General features: G+C 35.8%; 1 protein-coding gene and 1 long non-coding RNA gene across 4 annotated transcripts in view; both read right to left on the reverse strand.

The window, feature by feature from the left end:
• Positions 1–11,159, reverse strand: part of NDRG3 (NDRG family member 3) — a 398,435-nt gene extending 387,276 nt beyond the window's left edge. For 2 of the 3 annotated variants that reach the window (XM_053721302.1, XM_053721225.1), the window contains exon 1: positions 10,887–10,928. In XM_053721302.1, coding sequence (XP_053577277.1) covers positions 10,887–10,913 — 27 coding nt within the window. In that variant the 5' untranslated portion in view covers positions 10,914–10,928. Of the gene's footprint in view, positions 1–10,886; positions 10,929–11,065 lie in introns of those variants that run through there. The other variant, XM_053721374.1, reaches the window with a different exon arrangement.
• On the reverse strand, positions 2,927–3,969 carry LOC128666710 (uncharacterized). Its single transcript, XR_008403264.1, has 2 exons — positions 3,934–3,969; positions 2,927–3,287 (listed from the first exon to the last, which is right to left on the reverse strand). It is a non-coding gene; the product is annotated as an uncharacterized LOC128666710 (long non-coding RNA).
• Positions 11,160–11,937: the final 778 nt, after the last annotated feature.

The following is an 11,937-nucleotide window of genomic DNA, read 5'->3' on the forward strand; positions in this document are numbered from 1 at the left end:
TTCAGTGTCCCTTTAACACACGGGTAATGAAAGGTAGCCGGGTTGTGTGGTCACAAGCACTACCCTTGTGTTGCGCAACATGGAGAAGCCGAGCAACATAATGGAGGACGGCTTTCAAGCTCTTGATGTACTGGGCAATACAATTCCTAAAACCGAGTTATTGCCCAGTCTAAAGAAAATCATCATTCAAACCAGTTTTACCGTAAACACTCAGCAAACACTTAGTGTGACTGTATGCTGGCTTGATGTGCCAGGTGCAGTGATTCAGCTGATCACAAATAATTATATGCAATGCCGCTTGTGTATGTGCTGTAGCATTTATATTGCTCCACAAAATGAGGCGGTTATATTACATTAAAGGGACACTGAACACAAGCGTTTTTCTTTTGTGATTCAGAAAGAGCATGCAATTTTAAGCAACTTTCTAATTTACTCCTATTATCACATTTTCTTCATTCTCTTGATATCTTTATTTGAAAAGCAAGAATGTAAGTTTAGATGCCGGACCATTTTTGGTGAACAACCTAGGTTGTTCTTGCTGTTTGGTGGATAAATTCACCCACCAATAAACAAGTGCTGTCCAGGGCCTAAACCAAAAATTGCCTGGCTCCTTAGCTTAGATGCCTTCTTTTTCAAATTTTAAAGATAGAAAGAATGAAGAAAAATTGATAATAGGAGTAAATTTGAAAGTTGCATGCTCTATCTGAATCACAAAAATTTGGGTTCAGTGTCCCTTTAATGCATCATTGCAGAAAAAAATCATTAAAATAAGTGGGACAACTATTTTGAGACATTTAATGCTGAAATGAGAAATATTTGACTCGCACTTTAACTGACGCTCAGTGGCTGCCCTGGTTTCAATAAATACTTAAGATCATGTGACTTATAGATTATTAGACCCACACCAGGCAAGTAGAGTGGAAGATATATCTGAAAATTATATATATCTATATACACACACACACATATACTGTCCTTTATATTAAGCAATGTGTTTAATTCCAACAATAAAAATGGCTTTGTGGGGTGTGTGTATAATTTTTTTTTTATTTTTTTTTTGGGAGATTGATAGCATTACTTTACTATATCTGCTGGTATTGGAGCTAAATTTGAGATATATGCTTTACATTACTACATGATTTGATCTGCTGGTATTGGAGCTGAATTTGAGATATATGCATTACAGTACTACATGATTTTATCCGCTGGTATTGGAGCTGTATTTGAGATATATGCATTAAGTTTACTACATGATTTTATCTGCTGGTAATAAACATTTTATATGAGCTTGTGCTTTAGTGCAGTGTTTCTTAACCACGGGCCTCAAGTACCCCCAAACAGGCCAGGTTTTCATAATAGCTGAACTGGTGCACAGGTGAAGTAATCCGCTGATCAGCAACACCATGGTTAGTAACTTGCTATCACTCATCAGCTAATGTCACCTGTGCACTGGTTCAGCTATAAAGAAAACCTGCCCTGTTCGTGGTACTTGAGGCCCGAGGTTGAGAAATAATGCTTTAGTTTAATTTATGCTACCTCTACTGGGTTCATATATGCGTTTCTCTGGCGTATGATAAATAGTGCCTCACCAGCCTTTGACCTCACTGCACGTCACTGCTTTAAAAATGTAGCATCATCATAGGATGCCACCTTTACCACAAGTCAGTTTGTGACATTTCTAACCTACTAGATCAGTCCCAGTCAATTGTAAGTGCTTTTTGTGAAGTAGCATTTAGGAGCAACAATAGCCCAGCTATTGAAAGGGTAGACCATGCAAACCCAGAGTGGAAGCAACAACAGCACAATAACACTGTCGGGAGCGTCATGAAATGCCAAGCATTGGTGTAAAGCAAGCTGCCACTGGAAATGTGTTCTCTGGATCAATCAGGCTTTACTATCTGGCAGTATGAAGGAAGAATCTGGGTATTGCGGGTGCCAGGAGAATGCTACCTACCAGAATGTATAGTGTCTACTGTAAAGTTTGGTGAAGGAGGGATAATGGTCTATGGTGGTTTTTCATGGTTTGGGCTAGACCCCTTAGTTCCAGTGAAGGGTCATTTTAATGCTACAGAATACAAAAACCATTTTAGAAAGTTGGGCGATTCAAACTTTGTGGAAACAGTTTGGGGAAAGCCCTTTCTTGTTCCAGCATAACTGTGCCCCTGTGCCTTATGAGAGGTAAATGAAGACACGGTTTGACAAGTTTGGTGTGGAGGAAGTTGAGAGCCCCGAAGACCTCAACCCCACTGAGCACCTTTTGGATAATTTGGAACATGGATTGTGAGCCAAATTTCCTTGTCAAACATCAGTGCAGTGGGGGGAGGCTTAGAGAGCTCTTGGGGGGGGGGGAAAAGGATCCTACACAGCAGAATATATTATATATATATATATTTACAATGCCATAATTGCACAAGCTGTTAGTAAATAATTTCAGTGAGAAACCCAAAGTTAGTGAAAAAGTTAACACTTTTTTTTTTATTTGATCGAATTTGGCAGTGAAATGGTGGCATGAAATATACCAAAATGGGCCTAGATCAATACTTTGGGTTGTCCACTACAAAAAAAAAAATTATATACACATGTGAAGGGTTATTCAGGGATTCATGACAGATATCAATCAGTGTTCCAATGTAACTATCGGTAATTTTGAGAGAAAAAAAAAATGGTTCGGAAATAGCAAAGTGCTACTTGTATTTATTGCCCTATAACTTGCAAAAAAAAAAAAGAAGCAAAGAACATGTAAATATTGGGTATTTCTAAACTCAGGACAAAATGTAGAAACTATTTAGCACGGGTGTTTTTGATGTGTAGATGTGCAACAGATTTTGGGGGTCAAAGTTAGAAAAAGTGTTTTTTTTCCCCCATTTTTTCATCACATTTTATAAAAAAATTTATAGTAAATTATAAGATATGATAAAAATAATGGTATCTTTAGAAAGTCCATTTATTGGCGAGAAAAACTGTATGTAAAAATAGCCCTGGTCCCAAACGGTCAACAAATGGAAAAGTGGTCAAATTAATAGCTTTTATTTGCTGGTTCTTTCAAGGGAGGTGGATTTATTGGTCCCCATTCCCTCAAGCCTGCAACAGTATTTAAAATATCAGCTAATGTTGTTTTAAAAGTTGTTCCGGTATATTTTTTTTATAACTTGATATTCAAGTTGTTGTCTCTTTAAATGAACAGGTGCACTGGCATCAAGTGTCAGTTCTACTAAATGTGATCTTGGGCTTCGTGTGAATGTTTGATGATGTACCACAGCAGGGTTCCTACTCACACTGGTGGCTTCCTGAAGAGACAAAAATATGGGATACGCTGAGCAGACAGATAACTGAAGTATTGTGCCAGGCAAGCAATAGTGTATAAAAAAAAAGAAAGACATACACAGACAATTGTAATCTAATAACTAAATTAATATGCGCACATACCTAGTTGACTCAATAAATTGAATTCATAAATACTGTATCTTAAAAGCATTATCTTTTTTTAAATCTTACATTAAAACTAAAAGTATGTAATTATTTCAATAGTATCTAAAATATTACAAAAAAAAAAAAAAAAAAAAAAAAGGGTATATGAAACATTTGTTTTCTTTCATTATTCAGATAGAGCATGCAATTTTAAGATACTTTCTATTATCAATTTTTGGCTCAGCACCCTGGGTGGCGCTTGCCGATTGGTGGCTACATTTAGCCAGCAATCACTACCCAAGTGCTGCACTAAAAATGGGCCGTCTCCAAAGCTTACATTCCTGCTTTTCAAATAAAGATACAAAGAGAACGAAGAAAAATTGATAATAGAAGTAAATTAGAAAATTTCTTAAAGTGAAGGTCAATTTTGATGAATTAGTGCCCGGTTTTTAATAATCCTATTAAAAGCAAGGGCACTTTAATTCATCAAAATTGACATTTCACTCGTTTTCTTCAAGAACTTACCTTTTAATCCTTGCAGCCGCTCCAGCGATTCCCACGGCCGTCGGAAGCCTCTGCAGACGTCAGAAATGACGAATTCCGGCTTCAACCAATCACGGCTTCCTCCGGGGGAATCATGACCTGATGCAACGCCGTGATTGGAGGAAGCCGGATTAGTCATTTTGGACCCGCAAAGACGGCTTGCGACGGGCGGAGGAAGTTCTGGAGCGGCTGCAAGGATTAAAAAGTAAGTTTTTGAAGAAAACGAGTGAAATGTCAATTTTGATGAATTAAAGTGCCCTTGTTTTTAATAGGAATATTAAAAACCGGGCACTAATTCATCAAAATTGACTTTCACTTTAAAATTGCATGCTCTACCTGAATTACGAAAGAAAGAAAAAAAAAAATGCGGGCTTCATACCCTTTTAAATTTGTTAAAGCACGTCATTTTTACATTCATCACTTAACAAGGACATAAGTGTTGTTCACAACTGCAAAAACATTGTTACTAATCACCATATAATTTTCTTCCTGCACCTCTGTTTAGAGTCAGTCTCTTACAGGTACCAGATGGTGAAGCTTGTCATCACTTGGCTTTTTAATATAGGATATGAAAAGTTTAAACCAGGGGGTCAACAAATCTGTTTAAAATTTAGGAGCCAGTAAGAATATTTAGGAGCCAGGCAGTGGTATTTCTATATAGATATATGAAGAATAACCCAAAAAGTTAGGAGCCAGGGATAAAATGGCTCCTGGGTTTGTCGAGCCCTGGTTTAAACTGTGTATAAAATCTGCAAAAATGTACACCTCTCGCTCTGTATGCCTAACACACATAATCCAGTAGATGATCTTTGAATGCTCACCAATTGTTTCAAGTAGGGAGGAATACGTGAGCTTCGACATGGGGACACATGAATTTGTGGAGCTTCACCAGTCTGTACCTATGAAGGTTTTTCTATCATGATTCAGATAGAGCATGCAATTTAAGCAACTTTCTAATTTACGTCTATTATCAGTTTTTTTTTTTCTAGGTATCTTTATTTGAAAAAGCAGGAATGTAAGCTTGTAACCAATCAGCAAGTGCTACCCTGGTGCTTAATCAAAAATAGGCCGGCTCCTATGCTACATTCCCGCTTGTTCACATAAAGATACCAAAAGAACAAAGAAATAGTGATAATAGGAGAAAATTAGAATGTTGCTTAAAGTGAATGTAAATTTTGATGCTAAAGTGCCCGTTTTTTTTTAAATTTTATTAAAAACAGGGGCACTTTAATTCATCAAAATTTACATTTCACTCGTGTTGTGAAAAAATACTTACCTTTTAATATTGACAGTCGCTCCGCTCGTCGCAAATTGTCCATTTTTTAAAAATAAATACATTTGCAGTTTTTTGGTTATGTTTACTGTTTTTTGGTTGTTTTTTTTTTTACTTTTACTGTTCCAGATTTTTACATTTCACTACACATTCATGGAAAACAAATAAATTGGGGTATGTAAAAAGACCCCCAAAAAAGACGATAGGCAAAGAAAATATGTTAAATGTGAAAAAAAATCACAATGGCATGTCAGACATTTGGCATTGCACCCCCCAAACAAGCCAACAAACCTATGCATAGGTGGTATCACTGTACTCAGGAGATGTTGGTGAACACATATTGGGGTCTTTTTTGGCAGTAACACATAACAGGAGCTAAGAATCCATGTCTAAAGTACAATGTGTGTGAAAATTAACACAAAAAAATGAATACCCAATAGTTTGACAAAGACTGGTGCTTGAATTAGTGCATACAAACTGTTAAAATACCAGCATTTAAAATACCCTAGGGTGTCTACTTTTTAAAAATATATGGTTTGATTGAGGTAAATTACATTGGCCGGCTTCAGAAATGTCCTAAATATTACATGGGTAGTGAAAATTCCAAGTTGAAAAACTGGAATGAGCCCCCTAGAAATAAGGCCTTTTAGCCCCCAGAGAACCCGACACACCTATACATGGGTGGTAACACTGTACTCAGGAGATGTTGGTGAACACATATTTGGGTCTTTTTTGGCAGTAACATATAACAGGAACTGAGAATCCATGCCTAAAGTAGAATGTGTGTGAAAAATAACAAAAAAATTACTACCCAAATGTTTGATAAAGACTGTTGGTTGAATTAGTGCATGGAAAGTGTTAAAATACCAGCATTTGAAATACCCTGGCCTAGGGTGTCTACTTTTCAAAAATATATAGTTTGATGGGGGTAAATTACATTGGCTGGCTTCAGAAATGTCCCAAATAGAACATGGGTGCATGATGACAGATGTGAAAATTTCAAGTTGGAAAACTGGAATGTGTCCCCTACAAATAAGGCCTTTTAGCCCCCAGAGAAACCGACACACCTATACATAGGTGGTATCACTGTACTAAGGAGATGCTGCTGAAGACATATTGGGGTGTTATTTGGCAGTAACCCTTAACATTTTCAGTAAATGTATTCTTAAATTGCTATTTTGTCAAAAAAAATCAAAAAAAAAATTTTTTCTCAAAATTTAGCATAGATTAGTGGTAAATTGGTTGCATGAAAAAAGTCAAAATACCCCAAGTTTAAGTTTAATACCTTAGGTTGTCTTCTTTTAAAAAATATATACATTTGAATGAATATTCAGGGATTCCTGACAGATATCAGTGTTCAAATGTAACTAGCGCTAATTTTGAAAAAAAGTGGTTTGGAAATAGCAAAGTGCTACTTGTACTTATTGCCCTATAACTTGCTAAAAAAGCAAAGAACATACAAACATTGGGTATTTCTAAACTCAGGAGAAAAATTAGAAACTATTTAGCATTGGTGTTTTATGGTGGTTGTAGATGTGCAAGAGATTTTGAGGGTCAAAGTTAGAAAAAGTGTGTTTTTTTCCATTTTTTCCTCATATTTTATATTAAATTATAAGATTTTATGAAAATAATGGTATTTTTAGAAAGTCCATTTAATGGCGAGAAAAACTGTATATAATATGTTTGGGTACAGTAAATGAGTAAGAGAAAAATTACAGCTAAACACAAACACCGCAGAAATGCAAAAATAGCCTTGGTCCCAGACTGTCAACAAATGGAAAAGTGGTCCGGTCACTAAGGGGTAAGCATTGCTTTATTAACTGAAACTGTTTCTGCATATTTTGTGGAAACCTTAAAAGTCTAATACAGGTAGCCCTCAGTTTACGGCGGAGTTAAGTTCCATAAGGAATGATTGTAAATCGAAACCGTTGTAAAGTAACACCCAATACATTATTTTTAAAGCTTTGAAATGAAGACTTTAAATGCTAAACAGCATTATAAACCTAATAAAATAACCACACAACACAGAATATATAATTAAACTAAGTTAAATGAACAAAAACATTTGCTAAACAGCATTATAAGCCTAATAAAATAATCACACAACACAGATTTCACTTGCATTTTTCTGCAAACAGTTCTTTCTATACATTCCAATCTGGACAGATATATAGACAGGAAGATCTTGTTCCTTTGAAATCTGCTCGATAGCTCAGGTCTGGTTAAACTGATTAATTTCATCTTGCTTGGCTTTACTGCAACACAAGCGGACAGCTCCACCTACTGGCTATTTTAATAAATGCACTACTTCTCAATGCTTTTCAATAGCAGTCACATGACTGGAAAAAAAGGTTGTTATTCTGAAACGGTGTAAATTGAACCGTTGTAAACCGAGGGCCACCTGTATTTATCTACAATTATAGGTAGTGTAACACTCAGTCCAAAGTGATTTGTGTACACATGTACCTATGTGCTTATAAGCATGAATTAAATACTGTGACATAACTGCTCTTGTTATGGACAGATAAGGTACTCAACATTTTACTGTGGAATTGGCTTGTGATCCTCTTGACACTGTTTTTGAAAGAACGTTTTAATGCATTTAATGGCCATGCACAGTTATATTTATTCCCTTACAATGACCCATTTAGCATTCTTAGTGACAAAGTATGAAAACATTTCAAGGTCAGAACAACAAGCATATCATTCCACGATCAAAAGTCCCATCTACCAATGCGTTTCATTACCAAACATGACATTGTCAGAGAATACTAAAAATCAAGGATGACCTTTTTGATGAAGTAGTCAAAAGTGAAGTTAGCTAGAAACTGACTGAAAGTGTTAACCTCCTAAAAGTTTGAAGGTAGGAGGCTGCGTTTAAAAAGGGACATGACCCCCCCCTCCAAACAAAATTTATGATGCAGATAGAGAATACAAAAATTTAAAAACAAAGTTTCCAATTTACTTCTATTATCAAATTTGCTTTGTTCTCTTGTTATTCTTTGTAAAAGAGATATCTAAATAGGTAGCATGCACATGCCTGGAGCACTACATGACAGGAAATAGTGCTGCCATCCAGCGTTCATGCATAACATTGTGGCAGAACTACTGCAGGCACGTGCACACTCCTGAACTCACCGTCCTACTTTTCAACATAGAAAATGTGATAAAAGTTGTTTAAAACTGTATGTTCTATCTGAATCATGAAATACATTTGTTGACTTTTATGTCCCTTTAAGCACACAGGCTTATGTGCAAGGAAATATTAGGCATGCTTGTATATTGATAAATGTACAAATGATCGAATAATTGTGATTTCAGTTCCTATTTTTTCAAGAACTTTACAATTCGGTCGCCTATTAGCTCAGTTTTCTTAAGGTGCGACTTAAAAGGTCTTTACACTGCAAAAAATGACTTGCTCTTAATTTGTTGTTTAGCACTACTGACCCTTCAAATCTATGTGTTTAAGCAAAGTAAAGAAGTTAAAGATACACTACCAAGAACCACAGAGAACTGATGATCATGAGTGGTCACTGCAATTCGCTCACTAGCCATGTCCGATTGGGACCAGCAGTTCTCTGCAGCCCCCTAGTGGTATTTTAACTATATGTTTGACCCCTTTGCAAGAGTTAAATACAGCTTCAAATCAGAATAGTGCAAAAAATAAATTAGAGCATTTATTTTGTGTACAACAATGTTCCTTTACATTCAATTTACATTTCCTACCAATAACTATAAATAGCATTAGGCAGTGCATACAGTGGCTTGCTTAGTCTTGGGATTTACAGGCCATAAACCAAATAGCAAAGGGTCAAAATATCTTTAGTCACCAAAAATTAATGAGTGCTCATTAAAAGAAAAAAAAAAAAAAAAAGTATTGATAAAATAAATGCAATTATCGTGCATAATAATCAAATGCCAAATTGGAAGTGTTTGTGTTGTTTTATTAGGTTATCTTCTTAGTTGCAAATGAGAAAGCATAGCTGCAGCCTTGTGCATGTTCAGTGAACCATTTCATTAACATAACTTGCCCAAGACACCTGCATATTGGTATCCTAAGGGCAACAGTGGACTCCCAATTTGAAGAAACGGTAATTATCTGTGTACAATTTTAATATCAGACTAATTATTAAAGTGTAATTAGTAACTTGCTAACTCACATGGAACATTCACTTTAGTTTATCTCTTGGAGGAGAATGGAGAAGTGAAGGAAAACTATGTATATGAAGGGTCAGTGAAAGAGGCATAGAAGAGTAATGTTCTCATAGGAAAAGATGATAGGTTAAAATGTAGGAAACACGTTATTGGGGGGGGGGGGGAGCAGATGTATATGGCTCTGCCTCTCTATCACACTTGGAGTTAGAGAAATCAATACAGAAATCACTGTTCAACAAAATAAAAATGTATACAATTACGAATAAGTGACACACACACACACACACACATATATATATATATATATATACACACACACACACATACATACATACACACACACACACACACACCTCAATATATATATATATATATATATACACACACACACATACATACATACACACACACACACACCTCAATATATATATATATATATATATACACACACACACATACATACATACACACACACACACACCTCAATATATATATATATATATATATACACACACACACATACATACATACACACACACACACACCTCACTTTACAGTGCTTCGATAAAACAGCGCTTTGTGGAGCTGAAGTTCAACCTCCAAGGAATTTGAAACAGTGCTGTAATCATCGGGAGATAGCGAGAAAAGTGACTGGCACCATTTTGTTATGCGCAGTTCACTCTGTTTACAGCATTACAGTGCAATCTGTGTCTCAGTGCTATAGTCTGGCAAATTTTACTACAGTGATTGTCACTATTTTACAGGTACAGTATTTATTGAATTGTAATTGAATACTTGCTGTGCTAGTGTTAAACTAAACTTAGCACTATTGTACACCTAATATATGTTAGTTCAAACATGTTTTCATGTTTTAAACACACTGGCAAGTGAAAAGAAAGCTAAAACTGCCTTGTTTCACTTTAAGGCGGTTTTTACTTTACAGCGGGGATCCGGTCCCTAACCCGCTGTATGAGCGGGGTAGATTATATATATATATATATATATATATATATATATATATATATATATATATATATATATAAAATAATAATAATAATAATAATAAAGGATTGATGGGATGTGTAGCTCAGTATCATAAATGTGCATATTTTATTGGGTGTTATGTTCTTGGATTATTACTTCTTGACACAATGTTTGATTTGTATTAGTCAACCACTTAAAGGGACATTACAGTCAAATTTAAAAAAAAAAAAAAAAAAAAAAAAAAAAAAATCTGCTGTTCAGAATAACCAGCATCTTTTTCTTTAGAAACAAGCATAAATATAGCTTGTATTCATAGGTTCACAAAAGGTCACACCCATAAATATCTAATTGACCTTGGGGGCTTTGACATCACTATTGAAAACTAGAAATAATACAATATTGACCATGCAATAAATGCCTAACAAATACAGATTTTATGCCTGGGCCATAATAAAGAAACTCTGTTGTGTATTTTGCAAAGAACCTACAGTAATGCAGTTTATCAATTAGCAGCCGTCCGTACCTGTAACACTGCACAGCAACTCAGCATCACTCCCAGTTGTGTGGCCACTACCTACAGCATACAGGTGTGTAGTGCACACCGTGCAGTGTGTGATCATGATGTACTAAACCGAGATTTGGGTTACCATTATATAAAGTGAAATGGTGAATGCGCTAATATGTAACCGGCTTCTTACTAACCTGAGCCCCCGCTGCGTAGCCGGTGTTCCGTAGATGAGATAGAGCTAGAAAAACCTTCGCTCCCTCTGCACTGTTTTAAATGAGTATGTAAAGCGCACTCCTATTGGACGTCTGTGACAGCTATATAAAGATAAGCAACACAGATTAGGATTGGGCGCTGCGACTCTCTAGTCCTGAGCATGTACTGAGACATCCTTCCTATTATACAGTGGATGGGGGAACTGCAGCAATAAGGAAGGGGGTGCGATGCAAATGGCTGGGCAATGGCGTGTGAGATCGTGTTCCTTTTTATATCCCAAATAACTGAATTATCTTATAATTGGGAAAAAAAACATGCTTGCCAAGGAAACCAAGCAAATAATGTGATGGAAATGGAGGACAGTGAAACCATTTTTTTTTCTTTAAAAGGGGCGTGAAAAAATTTAAAGGGACATGAAACTCAGCATTTTTTTTTTAATTCAGACAGAGCATATAGTTTTAAATAACTTTCCAATTTACTTATAATAACTAATTTACTGTTAGTTTGGTTTGTTGACATAGCTAGGTTGGCTCAGGAGCAGCAATGCACTACTGCACATATACACCTCTTGCCATTGGCACAACTGATGTGTTCAGGTAGCTTTCAGTAGTGCATTGCTGCTCATTCAACAAAGGATTCTAAGAGAATAAATCTAAATTGATAATATAAGTAAATTGGAATTTTGTTTAAAATGTTATGTTCTGTCTGAATCATGAGAGGAAAACATTTGATTTTATGTCCCTTTAAGTTATAAAGGAACTAGCAGGATATATGTATGTGCACTGAGCCTATTCTGTTGTATTGATGCTAACTGGCAGACTGAGACAATTTCTAAGCTGTATTGTAGATACTG

Source organism: Bombina bombina, chromosome 1 (assembly GCF_027579735.1).
Source record: "Bombina bombina isolate aBomBom1 chromosome 1, aBomBom1.pri, whole genome shotgun sequence".
In the NCBI taxonomy this organism is placed as follows: domain Eukaryota; kingdom Metazoa; phylum Chordata; class Amphibia; order Anura; family Bombinatoridae; genus Bombina; species Bombina bombina.